The sequence below is a fragment of the Scaptodrosophila lebanonensis genome, unplaced genomic scaffold (assembly GCF_003285725.1).
Source record: "Scaptodrosophila lebanonensis strain 11010-0011.00,11010-0021.00 unplaced genomic scaffold, SlebRS2 tig00001415-arrow-pilon, whole genome shotgun sequence".
NCBI classification, from domain to species: domain Eukaryota; kingdom Metazoa; phylum Arthropoda; class Insecta; order Diptera; family Drosophilidae; genus Scaptodrosophila; species Scaptodrosophila lebanonensis.
Window position 1 is genome coordinate 3,738,621 of NW_022060742.1, and position 19,373 is coordinate 3,757,993.

Here is a 19,373-nt window from a genome sequence, read left to right on the forward strand (position 1 = left end):
AAAAACATAAACTTCACGTTAGAGACCGTGTCCAACATCGGGTGTGTACGAGACAGCATCACAATAACAAAATGGTAGCTTAAAAGCTGGCGATAATGGCTGGCCAGGTTGTTAGCAGGCTGTCAGGCAGGCAACGAGCGCTTTCTCGCCCACCAGCTCGTTGGTAGCTTCCAATGTTTTAAAACGTTTACCTACTAGAACGAACTTTGTCAATTCGTCGCCGAGTCTCGTGGGGTGTGTTGTTTCAGCGCTCGTTGCAGTTTGAATTGTCGGAGCAGTGTGTGTTTTTGTTTTGGCAAAAAATAAATTAACACCAGCGTCGTGAAGACACGCTTGACATTTTTGTTTGCCGAATTTCTGTAGTACAAAATAAATATTAATACAAATATAATTCAATGAATTTGTGCTTGTGAGTGTGCTTGTGCGTGCTTTTGGCAGCAGCTAAAATAAATATAAGAACCTGAAATCAATAAATTGATAATTAAATTGAAATTATTGCGAATATTAGAAAACCACAGCACAATGTGCTCCAAATTTGTGCTCACCATTTGTGTTGTAAGTGTGATTAATACTACCAAATAAATGCAAATATTGAAAGTAACACAAAACTTATTAAACCAAAATTCGATTTAAATTAAAGCTGTTACCCCTGTGGTTGAACTATGTGCTCTGTGCGACCACAGTACGACCCTACAAATTCGGCTTCACCATCGACGAGCAGCAACATCGCGCTGAGCAAAAAGGTGGGTGAGAAGGCAAGAATCCGTTGTACTTTTAGAAAACTAAGATCTTTGTAATATGTATACCATGTAGTGCGTTGGAGTAAGCATTTAATTATTAGATCTGCCTGCAAGTATTTTCAAATTTAGATTTCTCAATGCTGACGTAATTCGTGCATCCGTTCAGTAGCCGATTAAGGTGTTGCCAATATTTATTGGTATTTATAAAACGATCGCAAAATTCAAATTATATTTTTAAAATGACACTCCAGTGCTGAAAGAACAAAATGGCGGTAAAAGCTTATAAATATATAGAGAAATTGTTTACGAAATGTGCTGGAGAATGTGAAATGCTTGTTTCGCACTTCTTTGGCGTAATAATCTGTAGAGTGCTGTAACAATACTCCCTTTATTGATGATGTTTAAAGTAACGTAGAAGTGGAATTAAAAACAAAAAAAGGACTAAATATGAAAGATCAATTTGCTCTAATATTGACGCTAAGGAAAAGCTATAACAAGAAAATGTTGTAGTTTTAAAAAATGTTGTTTAGCTATTTATTGCCATTATAATATATTGGTATATACTTGTATATTTTGGTGTGCTTCAAAGGACAATTATTTCAATATAATAAAGATATCATTCAAATATCAGATAGTATGTGTGCTATATAGCAAACAATTTACAATATATTTAATAGTTATTGTAATTAAAAACATTTAAAGAGAAAATTGTTCAAATCTGCTGATTTAATTAGGGTTTATGAAATCAAAAAGTGAAATCCTATTAAAACTGCTTATTTTTGAGAAAGTTTTCAGCATTATTTTCTCTAAACTACTACTACGCTATTAAGCTACACTAATGAAAAGCCGATAATTCTAAAATTAGTTGGCATTAATGGTTCACTTAAGTCGCGCATACACTCGTACGTGTGCCACCAGGTGTCAAAATTCACTGAAATTCTTATTGACGTTTGCTAATCACGCCATTAACAAATCTTCGCTACTGCACATTAGTTTCGTGAGCACCGAAATAAGTTATTTAAATAGACTCTACGCGTGACAGAGCGCTGCGATGCGTCATCGGGTCGGGCGTCAAAAACAAATATTCCTCAATAGTTAAAAGCAGCATGCAGCAGCACCAACTAAAAAGGCAATTGCCTTTGACTTTTGAGCCATCGGTGATTATCGTGGTGATGTTGATGTTAATGATGATGATGATGATGATGTGGATGATGCTTAGTGCAGTATGTTGAGGCACAATTCAAGTTTGATGGCATCGACGGCAGCTGCTGCTGCTGCTGCTGCTGCTGGTGGTGCTGGCGCTGGCGCTGCAGCTGACACAAAACGTCGGCCGGGTCACAGCCTCGGCAAATTACTGAAATAAATAGAAATATTTTGCGTTTGCACTAATGCTGCAATTTGCTGGCAAATCTCTGTATGGGGTCCGGGTCCACAGCATGCGCGGCAATTGTTTCCAAATAATATCTGAGAACGGCTAGTCCCCTGGCGCGTGTGACAATAGAAACACACATGTTGGCGCAGATGCTGCTTTAGATTAAGATAGTTTAAGAGAATTATTTGAATTTTAGTTTAGGGCGAAAAGAGAGCGCGAGAGCGGCCGTTTGCGGACGTCGCCTCGCGCCCTTTTTTCGCCGCCTTAGGCTTAGTTTAGCATGTAAGCCTAAGTTGAAGTCAGTTGCAAAATAGAACCATATACAAACACAATTGTCGCCAAATCGTTCGCATTTCCGCATTAAAAAGTTAAAAGCAAGCGTCCCATTCTTTCTTTGTTTTTAATAATTTATATAAAATAATATAAATTTTCATTGGCGCCCGAGCAGGGACTTGCTTGTTTTTTTTAATTAAAAACTTTAATTTGTGCGGAACCGCGTCGGTCGTGTTGTTGTTGCTGCACTGGGGATTGTGTGTGTTGCTGTCACGTCAACTGGATTATTGGAGGATGAGTCAAGTCGACCAAAGGGAAGTTCCTGAGCCAAAGTCGACTTCACAGGTACTGTGCTAAAGTTTGAAAGTGGAATTTAACCAGCGAATTGCTTATTTCGGCCTTCAACTTTCAACCTTTGGCACATACGTGACCATAATATAATACGGTAGATAGTTGAGCATAATTAACACAAATATAAATCGCATGTCGTACTAATATTAAATAAAAGTGAACCGCTATAGGCAATTATTTAAAGTGCCAATTTATTGTCGTTTGATTTTGTTATACATACATACATACATAAATATACATAGCCACTTTTACATACGGCATCCCCCCCACGTCAATCTCAGCCAACCGTCGGCAGTTTTCGTTTGTTGCTTGCTCTCGTTGTTCTCATCAAATTCGCCGTTGTCGTTATTACATATGTAAATATATACCGACATACTCGCATACATAACATAGCTAATACATTGCTGTCGTGTTCGCGCTTAAGCTGCTGCATTTTTTGTTTGCCTGCGCTTCGCATAATACATGCATAAGAATTAGCTGTTCTGCTAACGCACACAAGGCATTTGTATTAGAATTATTCTTTTCGTTTGTCGCCACTTTCGCTGCTGCTTCCAAAAGTATTGCCTTCGACGGTCAGTCAACTGCAGTTCTTCTCGTTTTCGTTCGCACTGCTAGACGACCATCTGTTGCGCTCCCCTACACTTGCTGAGAACAGCAGAGCCAATCGAGTTAGAATGCAGGTTAGAGCTTCTAACAACTCATATAGAAACTGCAAATATATTGCAAAGCAAAATTGAAGCAAAAGATACAGAAGATGACTACCGTGAAGAGTTGGAAGAAACTTGCATTATGACCAAATCCTTATTAAAAGGCCAGCTGGAAAAACTAAGAAGAAAAAGCATCGACAATTCAAGTTCGGCAAACGGTATTGCACCGCCCACTTCAAAAAAGCCAAGGTGTCGATTGCCAGCGGTCGCTCTTCCAACTTTTAGCGGCAAGCATTCTGAATTTAAAAATTTCATGAGTCTTTTTGAAACTTTTGTTCACAATGATGACACACTGCATGATATTGAAAAATTCAATCACTTAATATCATGTTTGGCTGGTGACGCTTTAGGCACAGTTCGCGCCTTCCAAGTGACGGAAGACAATTATAGCAAAGCCCTTGAAAGTCTAAAGCGGGTGTACGATAATGACTGCCTAATATTTTTCGATAACATATCGTCACTTTTCAATCTGCAAAAGATTTCCCAGCCATCTGCGTCAGCTTTGAGAAGCCTGATCGACACAGTGTCGGCCACCTATGACTCACTTCTGTCAATTGGTGACGACAAGAAAATCGCTAATGCCATTTTAATTTATTTAGTTATGGGCAAAGTCGATCCTACCACAAAAAAGAAGTGGGAAGAGCAGCTCGACTACACAACGCTCCCACTATGGCGAGATTGTGAGACTGCTCTTAACAGACGCTACCAGCATATTGTTGCTGAAGAAGCTAGTAAAGCTCAAGCGAAGGGCAGCCAGTCGAACAATAACACTCAGACTCAAAAAGTAAAAAATGCTAGCAGGATAAATCATTCGTTCGTTGCTGCCAAAAACGAACAGAATAACCTTTGTCAATTTTGCAATTCAGCTGACCATTCGATTGGCAATTGCCAGGCATATATTGCCTTGTCAGTGCAGCAAAGGTTTGACTTCGCTAAAGGTGCGCCTTTGTGCATAAACTGTCTTCGACGAGGCCACACAGTAGCGAAGTGTAAGGCAAAGAAATGTAGCGTGTGCCAACGTTCTCATCACACACTGCTACATATTTATACTGCTAGCACAAATCTTGCGTTACCACCACCCTCTCAGCCACTACATCTTCAAGATAGCTCTTCCACTTCGCATGCCATGCATGCGACTGCTTCGGATAGAGTGGTTCTTGCAACAGCAGTCGTGAGCGTTAAAACGAAAAGTGGCGATTTCGTTTTAGCAAGAGCATTGTTAGATTCTGGGTCACAAGTCAACTTTGTGACTGAGGATCTAGCTCAAAAGCTACAGCTCAGACGAGAGGATACGTGTATGGTCTTGCGCGGCATTGGAGACACCAATGCGCGTGCCAAGAAAAGAATTCATACAGTGGTGAAGTCGCGTGTCAATTGTAGCGAGTTTTCCGCAGATTTTTTGATCTTGGGATCGATTTCTGGTTATCATCCCGATCAAGCGGTGAACACCAGCGGGTGGAGGGTCCCCAAAAATATTCAATTGGCCGATCCTCAATTCCATAAGCCGCAAAAAATTGATATGCTAATTGGAGCAGAGTCATTCTTCGACTTATTGTCGGTAGGCCAAATAAAGCAAGGCCCTGAGTCTCCCACATTACAAAAAACGCTTCTCGGCTGGATAGTGTCAGGCAGATGCTCTACTCAACCTACAACGAGTATAGAAGGAGCAGCGAATTTAAGTTGCCAAGAAGAACAATTACTTTCGATAGACTCAACGATACAAAAGTTTTGGTCCATTGAGGACTTGCCTAATAATTCGAAAGTTCTCTCACCTGAGCAACAGCTTTGTGAACAACACTTTGTTGATAATACAAAAATCTTGTCGTCTGGTCGAGATCAGGTACGGTTACCTTTTAAATCTGACCCAAAAAATCTTGGCTCATCGTATGAAATTGCGAAACGTCGTTTTTTGTCGCTTGAAAGGAGGTTGTCAAAAGACCCTCAAATGAAAAGCATGTATCTGGAATTTATGGACGAGTATGTTTCGCTCGGTCACATGTCCTCAACGGACAACAAAATTCCAGATACTCCACACTATTTTATTCCGCATCAGTGTGTCCTGCGGCCTCAAAGCACGTCGACCAAGTTGCGTGTCGTTTTCGATGCCTCTTGCCGCACGTCCACTCAGATTGCGTTGAATGATACCTTAATGGTCGGTCCAACAATTCAGGAGGAGCTTTATTCTACGCTGCTTCGTTTTCGTTTGCGAAAGTTCGCCTTAGCGGCAGACATTAAAAAAATGTACCGTCAGGTGATGGTGCACGAAGCAGATAGAAACTATCAGCTCATAGTGTGGCGAAGAGATCCGTCTGAGTCTTTGAAAATCTTCAGGTTAAACACTGTAACGTATGGCACGTCGCCAGCTCCGTTCTTGGCGGTGCGGTGTTTAACAAGGCTGAGTGAAATGGTCCGTTCCTCACATCCAACAGCTGCTGAAGTTATTCGGAGCGACTTTTATGTCGACGATATGTTAACTGGTGCTGAAAGCGTTGAACAGCTAAAAAAGCTTCGAGCAGAAGTGTCGCACGTTCTTCAAAGTGCAGGCTTCGAATTGGCAAAGTGGTTTTCGAACTGCTCGGAACTGTCCGCATTTGATAGCACAGTTATTCCAGTAGCCACAGTCGACTCAGACCCAACCAAAACGCTCGGCGTTATGTGGTTGCCGAAGGAAGATGTATTTCAGTTCCAGTTGGAAAATTCCTTCCTAGATCTCCGCTCGACAAAACGGAACATATTATCGGTGACTGCCAGGCTTTTCGATCCTCTGGGCCTTCTTTGCCCGCTGATCACCAAAGCAAAAATGTTGCTGCAAGATTTGTGGCTACAAAAACTAGATTGGGACGAATCCATCCCTGAGAATCTTCATACAGTTTGGGACTCATTTAAGCAGAATTTGTTGAACCTCAGCGGTATTCAAGTCCCTAGATTCGTCCATACAGATACGCAGTCACCCATTCAAATACATGCGTTCGCCGATGCCTCAATGCGAGCTTATGGCGCCTGTATTTATGTTCGTGTTTCGACTGCGAATGGTTGGAAAGTGTCACTTTTGACCTCAAAATCCATAGTAGCTCCACTCAAGACGAAAACTTTGCCTCGTCTTGAGCTGTGTGCAGCTCACCTTCTCGCAGATCTTTTTCGTCAAGTCCGCCCGTTGCTTAATTCTCCAATAGACAAGATAGTTATGTGGACTGACTCGGAAATAACGCTCCACTGGATCAAGTCGCATCCGTCGGCATGGTCAGTTTTCGTTTCAAACAGGGTTTCTCAAATCCAAGAGTGGTCCGAGAATGCAACGTGGCGACATGTCCCAACGAAGTCCAACCCAGCAGACATCGTGTCCAGAGGATGTAATGTAGACGAGTTGCGTAGCTCCATTTGGTTTACAGGGCCAGCCTTCCTCATGGAATCGGAAGAAAATTGGCCTGTGAATGCTCACTTTGAGCCGCCTAAAAATTCAGCTGCCCTAGAGATTCGTAAGTCTGCTGTAGTTTTACTCGCAGATCGGCAAGCCAATTATATTCTCGAAGTTATCGAAAGCTACTCGTCACATTCAAAATTGCTGAGGGTGTTCGTTTGGGTTTTTCGATTTATACAAAGGTGCAGAAAGGTCTCGAAGCCCTTTGATCCTATAGCCAAGCCAAGCGAACTCAATTTGGTATTCAACAAAATTGTTCAAGTCATCCAGAACAATGAGTTCGGTGACGAAATCGACAAGGTTCGAAAAAAGAGAACACTTAACGCCAACTTACAGCGTCTGAGTCCATTTCTACATGAGTTTAGAGAAGACGGTTTCTTGTTTTCCTTGCTGAGAGTGGGGGGAAGATTATTAAATGCTCCTATCCCGTATGAAGCCAAGTTTCCGTTGTTGCTTTCTAAAAAGTCGCAATTCATAAGATCCTACGTATCTTATCTGCATGTGTCAAATTGCCATGCTGGCCCTAGATCGCTGGTGAGCCTGCTTCGTGAGCGAGTTTGGCTGGTTAACGCTCAGGAAGTGTGTCGCCGAACAGTACGTTCGTGCATCCTCTGCTTCAAATGGAAGCCCCGGTTGGCCTCCCAAGTAATGGGGAATCTTCCGGCAGACAGGCTCCAGCCGTTTCACCCGTTCGAAGTATGTGGTGTTGATTTTTGTGGCCCTATAAGCACAACGCTCCGCATCCGTGGCAAGCCACCGTATAAGTCGTACGTGGCTCTTTTCGTTTGTTTTGCCTCGAAAGCGGTTCACTTAGAGCTTGTGTCAGATCTAACCACTGATGCTTTTCTCTTGGCTTTTGAAAGGTTCGTCGGCAGGAGAGGCGTCCCTCGCAAAGTTTACTGCGACAACGCGACGAACTTCGTGGGAGCCGACAGGAAGCTGCAGGAGTTCCGAGCGAGATGGGAGAAGGAGGCGGAAGGCGTACGCGAATTCGCATCAAGAAAAGGATGCGAGTTTGCGTACATACCACCCAGAGCGCCTCACTTCGGCGGTCTATGGGAGGCAGGTGTCAAGTCTGCAAAGCACCTGTTCCTACGGACGGTGGGCAATGCGCTCCTGACCGCAGAAGAGCTCGGAACACTCCTGGCGAGCGTCGAGGCCGTGCTGAACTCTCGGCCACTGGGACCACTCAGCGCGGACCCCAGCGACGGCGAGGCGCTAACCCCGGCCCACTTTCTAATCGGACGGCCTCTTCTGGCGACTCCAGCTCCACCGCTCCCGGACATCGACAGCCAAACCTGCTTAAGGCGATGGCGCAATGCCTCGTGTCTCAAGCACAGGTTTTGGCAGCGATGGTCCCGGGAGTACATTTCGAGCCTCCAGGTGCGAGCGAAGTGGTTCCAGGAGGAACCCAACGTCGTCGTGGGACAACTCGTCGTGGTGGCCGAAGACAACGTGCCGCCACAAAAGTGGGTACTTGGCAGGGTCACCACAACTCACGCCGGGACAGACGGGAAGGTGCGGGTGGCCGACGTCGCCACGAGTAGTGGCAATCTACGGAGGGCTATTCATCGGCTGGCGCCATTGCCCGTTGAAGGACGATGTACCTCCAAGGGGGCCGGTGTTGGCGCAGATGCTGCTTTAGATTAAGATAGTTTAAGAGAATTATTTGAATTTTAGTTTAGGGCGAAAAGAGAGCGCGAGAGCGGCCGTTTGCGGACGTCGCCTCGCGCCCTTTTTTCGCCGCCTTAGGCTTAGTTTAGCATGTAAGCCTAAGTTGAAGTCAGTTGCAAAATAGAACCATATACAAACACAATTGTCGCCAAATCGTTCGCATTTCCGCATTAAAAAGTTAAAAGCAAGCGTCCCATTCTTTCTTTGTTTTTAATAATTTATATAAAATAATATAAATTTTCAACACAGATATACATATATATGTAGATATAAAATTATAGTTATACATATTTATGCATGTTGGCTGGGCTATAAAATAGAGAGCAGAAACAACGAAACGAAACGAAACGAAAAGCGATCAATTTGCATAACATGTAGCCGTAGTAGACAGTATGGCTTATTTATGAATTTAATGTCCAATTCGGTATGAAATAAGAATTTTAATATTTATAGATCTATTTTCTGTTTGTTCATATAAAATGCCAGAGTTGAAACACCTGCAAACAAATATTGTGTACATTTTCAAAAGCACGTACAGCATCTTATTCCTAAAATTGGCTTATCTGATTCAATTGAGATGCTCGGAGTATTCGCTGTTTAGAAATACATTTTCTGGCCGCATTCGCATTTCATGTTTCCCCAAGTCTCAGAAGAAGAAACAGGAACATAAGCTTATTCGTTGCTATAAATCACCGATTTCTATAGTTCGAAAATGTCAAACAGGCGGGTGGGTGTACGAAAATGAGCGCCCGAACGGGCTGTGGAAGATGGAAACATTTTTAAGTATTGGGGGTAATAAAAAGTGATATCCGTGTCTATTATGAACAACATAACTAGCCGTAGGCTGCTTGCCGTGTGGGTTAAGCGCAGCATGAAATCAGTGAACACGTCATTGGCGGCATTATGGATACAGCTTATTAGATCGCTATCTTTATAGACTGCCAGCGCCTGTTTGGCAGGTTTGGCACACAAAACATTGATAATCTGTCCATAATAAGTAAGTGGAAGTGATTCTAAACCGAATTTGCTTATCTTAATCCGCAGATGAACGTGGAATTGTGATGGGCGAGTTTGGCTTCATTACAGCCGATGGAATTTATCATGTAACGGTCTATGCCACGGACGAGGATGGCAAGTTCCGCATATTGTCAATGCGAAATTATCCCTATGCCGGACCAGTAGCGCCAAGTATGCATCGAAAGGGAAAGTACTGTAATGACAAGACGACACTATAATAACAAGAACAACTGTTGCCCACAGAGACTCTGGCGACGACGGCGGCGACGACGACCACAGTCAGGACGGTCCCCACTGCCCAACTGCCGAAGCACAACTTCAACACGGAGGCCTGCTCGGGGTGCTTCCTTAAGAAGTCCAGCCCGGGCAATACGAAAACCGAAATACGCCCGCTCTCTCAGTCGCTGCCACCACAGGACACCATATCCACTTCTGCAGGTATCGGACAAGGTCCCTATGCGCCGCTGCCGTTCCTCGACGCCCTTGGGCAGCAAAATGGAGCGGTGGTGGGCACATATGGCATCCCAACACTCTCCCAACAGACACCAACACAGTCACAACAACACAAAACAACACCAAACACACATGGTCAAGGTCCCGTCTTGACGGGTATAACAGGCACAGTAAAGTCACAAATACAGCTCGGCTCGTCGCCCAACTCGAACTTTAACATCAAAGTGGGAGTACCAGCAGCGACAACTCAGCAGCAAAAACTGGCCGGAAAGCAGTCAAATACCGGCACGGGCTTTGTGGGTCAACCCACTAGCACACTCAACGGCTCACCGAAGATTTCCGGAGCCAATGTGGTGAGCCCCACGATCCTCGGAAGTTCAGCTGGCCAGCCTACTTATGCATTGGTCGGTTTGCCGATACATGGTCCAGCATCGCGTATTTCAAGCGGCATTCCTACGCTCTCATCGTTGTCCAACTCTAACGCTAATGTGGGAGTGTCACCAACGGCACCACAGCAGCAACAACTGGCCGGTCAGCCCAATGCCAATAATTACGGAAAGCAGTCAAATACCGGCACGGCCTTTGCCGGTCAACAAACTAACAAAATCAATGGCTCGCCGAAGATTTTCGGAGCCAATTTGGTGAACCCCACGATCCTCGGAACTCCAGCTGGCCAGTCTACTTATGCATTGCTCGATTTGCCGTCGCAGGGGCCAGCATCGCGCATTTCTAGCGGCATTGCTTCGCCCATAACGTCGCAGGTGGTCGAAGGCACGCTTGGCACACTGGTCCTGCCCATGACCCATGATCTGCGAAAAGTTGTCGGCTCGCAAATAAATCAGCAACGTCCGCTCCTTGCGGGCGCAGCCAGCAACATTGTGAACACTCGCCTCTCCAGTCCGGCCGCACAGAACACACTCAAACCAAGCACACAAAACTCTATACCGAACACACTGAACTCACTCAGCCAGGGTCAGGGTCAGGGTCAGCGGCTCAGTAAGCGCCGTCAAACTTTCACCTTTCATGCACCAACCCTAAGCTTCGTTCTCTTCTCACCTCTCTATGTTCACAGGCACGCCTCAGTCGAGCTCGAAACCAGGTGGAAGTATTGGAAGTATTGGAAGCCCAGGAAGCCCAGGAAGCGCAGGAGCTGATGCTGCCTCGCCCACAGTGAACGCCGTTGGTGTGGGGGTAGGCGAAGTCAAGACAACAACCAACACAGCGTTTTCACCAACGCTGCAGGGTGGAAAAGGTAAGACAGATAGGGCGAACTTAAGTTTGTGCAACAACCAAATTGCCTCTTATACTACTCCTGCAAACAGCGCAAAACTCACCACCAGCCACTTTGCCAGCCACATATGGCAGTGTTGGTGGCGGCAGCTCAGTGGCCGCCGGGGCGAGTGACGTGGGTGACTTGTACAGGTTCAAGTATCTGCTAGACTATAACGGGCACGAGGAGACGGGCGGACGGAATGGCTACAAGCAGGGCACCTACTTTGCCATTGGGGAGGATTCGGTGGCGCGCACCATCGAGTACATAGCGAACGAGTTTGGATTCCAGCCCCATGTGAGTTGGCGCAAGGTGGACGCCGCGGCGCTGCCGGCGGAGAACACGCTCAAGGATTATGAGTTCAAGTGGTTCAAGAGTGCCGAGTGAGTGCATCCCGTGAGCCCATCCGCCACATCCACTGCCCAATTAGTGTAAATATATAATTATTACCCTATCCCAAATGAAAAATTAAAATAATAGTAAAAACTGCCACGCTTTCTTCTTATTGAATTTTATTTAATTAGTTGAAAATTGTTAGTTTCTACTCGCGCGTAGATCAACTAAATTCTTAAGGGGGGGAATCAGTTAGTGGGTGTTTTTTCTTGTTGTTGTTGTTGGTTTTGTTTATTTCTTTTCTGTATTTGTAGAGTTACATTCAGAATTTTAAAATTGTATACATTTAGATTTCAATTGAATTATTAAATACTCACGTACATACATTTATGGGTAATGCACACAATAATAAATACTTATCGACTTACTATTCATTTCAATTTTTAAACAAAGTGATTTACACACACGCACACAACTACAAGTACATGTGCACGTACACTAGTTGCTTTGCTGTGTGTATTAAATCTTTTTGTTTTGTTCTTCTCTTTTTTTTTCGGTTTTGGTTTTTCGGTTATTAAACATTGTTAAGAGTTTTAACTGTACAATCAACTATCACAGTCAATCATCTCGAAATAATAAAGGTAGAACAGAAGCACGACTTCTGTTGTTCTTTCAAAATTGGACACCAAGGAGTGGAACTTAATTTCGTTGTAGGTGGTTGTGTAAGGGACATTTCGATTAAGTACAGATCATGATATAACACATTCATATAAAGTAACAACCAGATATTCTTGTGGGGAGAAACAAAATAAATAACAAACATAGTTTGGGAAAGGAATTTAAGCCATCATATACTATACATACATATTCGATATATTAAGTTATTATATTAGGTAGGTATCCATTAAATATTTACATCATTCGCTCAAACACATGCTGCCTCAACAACTTGGGGTCGCTGTACTATTTGTTCGCCTTCTTTAAATCTACGTCACTGCTAGAACATTTACACACTTACTTAGCTAGAAATACAAGTATGTACTTGTATAGGCAAAAAGTACAATACAATATTGCAGATTTGCTGTAAAACGGATCCTGCCATCGCTTGACATACGCCAGCGTGACGATCAAATATTTATACTAGATATTATATACTTGAATTAATTGCAAATTGTTGTTCTTCCGTGTGGTGCTTCAATGGCAATGTTAATATGATTATATGCCGCCTCTTTTTCACTACGGGATGCGGTTTGGTTGGCAAAGGCATGAGGTAGAGCGGAGAAGACTTTATCTGAAAACCCCACAATCTTGAGAGGAAACTTTCGGAATTTGAATAACAAACTCAAAGAGAATCGATTTCTGTAGTTGTTTTGTGCAAGAGTTTAGTGGGAACAAGTATAGGATTCAGGATGGTGCTGATGTTGAAATCATGCTACGGTCAGACAGGCAAATAATTTGCTCACAAACTCGACATTTGTAAATAGAACATGGACACCGTAATTATCAAACACGTTTTCTATATACTTACTTGCCTTTGTAATTTATCAATGTTCAGTTTGTTAATTGCTGCTCGTTAATAATTAATTACAATATTGCATCCCATTATGAGTTTAATCGGGTTTGTCAATATATTTTGTTTGTTCCTTACCCAAGCAAGCACTCAGAAGTGGAACATTTCCAGTTTCAAATTGAAATTTTTGTGAGTCATACTTCAGAAGCGGCTTTTTTCAATTTCAACATTTCCATTAGACACACAGAGAACAACGCGCATACAAATTCAATTGAATGAAGATGGAAAGTATTTGTTTTGCTAGACCTTAGTGGAAGCTAAAGTGCGACCTTGGTCTGCAACAATATCTTATCTAAACACATGCGATACACTCAACCACACTAGCACACGGTTTAAGTTGCTCACCTGCTGAGGTTTGCATAAAATTATTGGGGGCTCTTCTCTCTGGAGAAACCCTCTGCTATTCTCTATGTATAGGTAAAATACGATGTTGTCTACAATTTTCGATTACAGTTACGTTCTGGTGGTTTGGTTACAATAAAAATGTTGGTTGTTCGCCTTTCATGTCCAGATATTCGTAGAGTGCGGTGCCCGCCGTGGGGCGCTCGTTGGCGCCCGCAAAGGGGGCTCTGTAGTTGCCAGGAGCGTAGCCTGTGGCGGTGGCATTCGCATAGTTGGCATTCGAGCTGTCCAGCGTGGCAGCAGGTGTGGCTGCAGGGGGCGGCGGACCTGCACACATGGTCAAGCCGAACTTCTCAAAGTGGCATCATTTGAGCAGCGTGGGCAGAGAGCTGTTCATCAGGCGATTGCCGACCACCAGCGAGTTCAGCGAGTTGCTGCCACCCATGCCCATGCCGACGCCGACGCCCACGCCCACGCTCAGGCCTCCGATTGCTCCAAAGCCGGCGCTCGCATGCGCCGGCGCAGCTGTCAAGGTGGCCGTGGCAATGTTTAAGTTGTTGCTCACGCTGATGCTCGAGCCGCCCGCTCCCACATGGCTGCCATTCAAGTTGTTGTTGCCACCACCGCCTCCGCCTCCGCCGCCGCCGCCGTTGCCAAAGCCACTCATTACGCTTGCACCGCCACCTCCGCCCCCGCCTGCGCTGACAATGCTGCTGCTGCTGGTGTTGCTGCTGCCACCGCCGCCGACAGCAACGGCCCCCGGGGCACTGACGCTCACACCGCCACCGCCGAGGCTTGTGGCTCCGGCGATGGCGTTGCTCTCATATTAGAAGGCGCCACCGGACGATGATGGTCATGCGTAGTGGGGATAGGAGCTCAGGTGCGGCGCTACATGCGATGGCGTCACGTGGCTCATCGAGTGCGGCTGGTAAAGATTTGTAGCCGGGCTGCCCCAGTTGCCCCAAGAAGCCGCCGAGGGAAAGATGGAAGCTGCAGAGAACAGACAAATGGAAGAGTGTTAGTCGAAGTGGTTACAATTACTTATCATTAGATTGTTTTTGTTTTTTTTCTACCATTTGGATTCTTATCCTTTATTGAATTGGAGCTACAAATACTTGTCAGCATTAACTGATTTTGAAATGAAAACATGAAATGGTATTTCATGCATTATAATTTGTTGTTTAATTACATTTCCTCAATCAAGTAATGAGGATTTTTCAAGTCTTGAATAAACAACGCATGCAAGTATAATATCCTTTCATATTTCCATATTCGTAGCATTTAAAAGAGGTAAGGTATAAGGTTCTTTTTAATCTTGCACTCACCAGACGATGAAGTCATGCCATGGTGTGGACTCATGAAGGAGCTTAGTTTGGCGCTGTGATGATATGGTGTCATAAATAAGTCGCTCTGATACTTATAGGTGGGATCGCTGGCGGCTGGCTGTGTGGCCGCTGCTAAGCCTTGGAAGTCAAACTTGTAGGCGTACCGCTTTCCATGTACTTTGGTCATTATGTTCTTGTCGTAGTAGTATCTATAAATAAACAAAAGAGTCGTATTGTAAGGCTTTGTTCTCACATAAAACCACCCTCGATCATTGCTATTACTATTTTATTTGCGCGCCGCATCTGGGAAAGTCAAACAAAAGCTGACTTCGTTAGAGATGCTATCGTGACATTATAAATTTGTTAAACAGCATAACAACAGAATGAAATTCTCATATTTTTATTAGTGGAAATACACATTTATTTAAAAGGTTGACTCGATCTGTCTATTTTCACCTGTTTTAGACAGTTTTCAAATTTTGAAGGAATCCTTGGCATCACTTATCTAAGTATTTCTCAGTTATCATCGACACTTCCTATTGCAGACATACATTTCGATAGAAACCCTTACTGAGGATACATATTAACAACAAAATGAGCACAGCCGACTAATCATGAAGGCATTTCTCAAAAACCTATCGTAAGACATTTCACATTTGATTTTTAAGAAGAATTCAAATACTTCTTTCTGGGCGGAAAGAAAATTCCCAAAAATTATTTCGAAATGTTGGGTTTAATTTGAAGTACAAAAATGAAACTCTTATCTTGCAAAGATCAAAATGTGAGCACAGGAAAAGGGTTAAGATCTTACTAATTTTTTAAAATATTTGTCTTCGACCCAATAAAAAGTATACTGTTTGATCAGCAATAAGATTGGAAGGGTACTCTATGGGTCGTAGCATTTAGATCCATACAACGAGTATATATTAAGTGTGGAGTCTAAAATATTGCTTTGATAATGGTTTTTTATATTTACAAAAGCCGCCATATAGTTTTTAATTGAAAAATACAAATATTGAACACACTTATGGCATATTCCAAAGAGGTTATGAAACAAATTAGACGGTTGCTTGAGCTCGCATTCTCCTCTTTTTTAATTATACTTGTATGCTCTCTTTATTGCCAGCTTTTATAATTTGTATAAAAAAAATGAATTACAGAATGAACCAATCTACCGGCTGCAAATTACTTTTTGCTGAAACAGCTTCTGTGGGATGCGGCTCGTTGAGAAGTATCCTCATAGTACATTGCTTTCTAGTATCAAAATATTCTGAAGAAGAAAATGTTCGCCCAAAACTTAATACATCAAATAGTTTGTGTTGACTTATAAATGGATACAAAGTCGGACGCACATCTCTAGCTGACAGATTCGTCTTCACCCACAGGGGAAGCCAATAAATAATTACAAAATAATGTGCGCTTTATGCGTTTTAAGTTAATTTACTGACATTAGGCGATTTTAGTGCTATCTTTCAGCCCCTGAGCAATTAAATGGCAACGCCTTGAGCACAAAACTCAAATAGAAATCAGAGCGTGGCGCCGCAAATCACTGGGGCGGACAAGGGAAGTTAGAAGGAAGGTGGTGGCCTGGTCTGTTTGGACAGGACAAACAGGGACAGACTAGGATAGTAGTATATTTTGGTAAGAATTTTGCTTAAATCGAATTGCAATTTTGTACGCTGTCTGCTTTAAATTTTGTCGAGCTGCAATCATGTTGGTTGGTCCGGCACTTTTGTCGACGGCAACTTCCGCTCACGAAGCGAACAAAGCGAACAGAGCAGAGCATACAAATAAGCACACATTAAACTCATTCCATGCAGCAGCGCATTTGTTTAATTTTGCAATAAATTATGGCAATTAATGCGATAAATTAAGAGGCAGATGAAAAAAAGAAGTCAATAAAGGACAACAACAACTGCAGTTTGCAGCACTCCTCGCCCTGTCCAATGAACAATCAAAGCCAATCAATAACAATTGGTGTGACAACAAAGCACACAATCAGGGCGGCAAAAGGATGAAAAAAGGATTAAAGTAAACCATTTAAGCTGAGGCAGTTGTAGTGGCCAACAAAAGGGCAGCCGTCTCATGAATAAACAAGCCAAATGAAGCATAAAAGCACTTGTCTTTGCACTTTTGTGGGGCCTGTGTGTTAATTTACACGCCCCCACCCCATCCTCGTACACTCTCATAGTCCTGCCCATTCTCATACTCTACTTGTATGATGCTCACATTTCTTTGCAAACATGAAAGCCAAACACACACACACACACACACACACACACACACTCGGGGAGACAGGCAGGAGAGAAAGGAGTATCTGTGTTAAATTGAGTTGAAATGTGCAAGAACGTCAGGCGCATTAGTGACACCATCAACGGGGACAGACTAGCAGACAGACTGACAGACTGACAGACCTACACACGAGATATAGGCAGTGAGACAGCCACTGTGACATGTCAAGGCTTCCGTTTGCTTCCACACTCATACATCAAAAGCCTTTGACAATTTGCCTTTTCTTCTTCGCCTTCTTTTTGGGAGCTGCTTTTCTTTTTTCAACACTTTTTACATTTATTTACATGTTGATTCTGGGAAGGCGCAAATTGGCTGGCAAGATTTTTCCACTCGAGTCGTCAGCAACACACGCATCATTGGCTTATTTGTACAGTTGTCCTGCCTTTTTGCCATTGCCTCTGATTGCAAGTGACAGTCTCAATGGGGCCTGAACGCCACTGAAAGGATTGCAGGACTCTGCTGTGTGCTTAGCAAATTGACCGTTGCAGCTGGCATTTGTACTGCCACGAGTTCGAGTATATACATACATATATGTACTTGTATAGTATAGTTGCATATGTTTTTGTCAAATCTGTGCAAACTTTGGCAACTGCTTTGGATCTGGAACAGCGGGTCGACAGTTAGGGGTTAGGGGTTAGGGGAGGGTTAAGGTTTGACCACCCGTCGTCGAATGCCAGCAAATCGCATTTACCTCGAACCCAAATTCTAGCTCGCAATTCCAATTAGATTTGATGGCACAATTTTTATTTTCATTTCGTTTGTTGGCCAGGCAGGCAACAAATTGCCGCACAAAGGCAAACAAACAACAAAAACACAACCACGACAGTTTTATTGGATTTTTGATTACATTTACTAGCACATTGGCGGGTCGTACGAACAAGTTACAGACGCAAACAATTTAATGTTGAATTTCGGTCGAAGCCAACGACTGAGTCCACGCCCACGCCCTTGTCGCCGAGCCACGCCCCTGCAATGAGCAGAAAGGCCTCCCAACAGTGGTGTGCAAGTCAATGAAACTATTTCTGCATAAATGACCGAAAACAGGCCCTGGCCTTGTTCATTTATGTAGCTATATGGGTCTAATATTTATTGACAACTACCAAGCGGTATAAAGCAAATAACATCTGTGGATTCTAATTTTCCACCAGGGATTTGATTAGAATGGATTGAGTGCATTAAGTAATTACGAACGATGATAATTGAAAAATAAATGCTATATAGTTAGTAATTTTTTGGACCAATGCCAAAAGTCAATGAGAAATATTTAATGATGATTTTAGAAAATCGGTTAAAAAATAGAAATAATTTTTGAATTACATTTTAGATAGGAAAAATGTTTCTGAATATGTCATATCTGTTCTTCTTATTTGCTACAAAGAACAAAACACACTTTCCATTAGAAACACTACAGATTCAAATGTTAGACTGGTCTGCTAATAATTTACAAGTATATATCACTGAGCCCACAGTGCATTGTTGAAAAGAACTCAAATGTTTCGCATATTAGGAACAACTTATGGCTTAGTTTTTTGGGCATTTTTGTGCCCATTTCACAGGCAATTGAAATCAAAGCAACTAATCACTAATGGTTAATCAATGAAGCGCGCTGATGAGCTGATGAGCTGATGAGCTGATGCGAGCGACAACAAATTGGCCACATGCTCGCATTTCTTTTGGGCTAATAAACATCAGCAAATCGTCAAATCACCAAGAGACCCACAGCACAAGAGATCTGGTGAGGAAAAACTACCCCGCACCGAATACGAACCGATTTACTTGTAGTACTCACCTCAAGGCACGACTCAGCTTATCGTAATTCATGTTCGGCTTGGATTTGCGTTCGCCCCAGCGTCGAGCGACCTCGTCGGGATCGGTCAGCTTGAACTCGCCGTTTGTACCCTCCCAGGTGATGCAGCTAGCATTGTTCGAGTCCGACAATAACTCGAGCAGAAATTGCCATAATTGTATTTGGCCAGAGCCTGTGCGGACAGAGAGAGAGAACATGATATTTCTATTAGTATAGTATTGTGTCTGCTGAAAATAAAACGTTAAGTGTCCATCACAAGAGCATATCCTCCAGCGCTTGCTGTTCCAAACATCAAATTAGCTTAAGCTCCAACCGAAAGCGCAGCATTTTGTGGCATGCAAACACGCCATAAAGCATTTCCGCCCAGCGAACAGGCCGACAAGGCTGAGAGGCCAGCACGGAGTTGTTGTGCTCATTTATATTATGGGC

The 19,373-nt window shown here is 43.4% G+C and overlaps 2 protein-coding genes across 2 annotated transcripts in view; one reads left to right on the forward strand and one right to left on the reverse strand.

The window, feature by feature from the left end:
* Positions 1-522: 522 nt before the first annotated feature.
* LOC115632685 (protein lethal(3)malignant blood neoplasm 1) lies at positions 523-11,662 on the forward strand. The gene is made up of 6 exons (XM_030529920.1): positions 523-555; positions 641-743; positions 9,580-9,723; positions 9,796-11,001; positions 11,078-11,257; positions 11,328-11,662. Exons 1-6 carry the CDS (start codon positions 523-525, stop codon positions 11,660-11,662), a joined length of 2,001 nt encoding a protein of 666 aa, XP_030385780.1.
* A 2,634-nt stretch (positions 11,663-14,296) lies between these two features.
* Positions 14,297-19,373, reverse strand: part of LOC115632686 (DNA-binding protein D-ETS-3) — a 33,073-nt gene continuing 27,996 nt past the window's right edge. The window contains exons 9-11 of the mRNA XM_030529922.1: positions 18,927-19,116; positions 14,846-15,054; positions 14,297-14,510 (exon numbers count right to left, since the gene is read on the reverse strand). Coding sequence (XP_030385782.1) covers positions 14,374-14,510; positions 14,846-15,054; positions 18,927-19,116 — 536 coding nt within the window. The 3' untranslated portion in view covers positions 14,297-14,373. The remainder of the gene's footprint in view (positions 14,511-14,845; positions 15,055-18,926; positions 19,117-19,373) is intronic.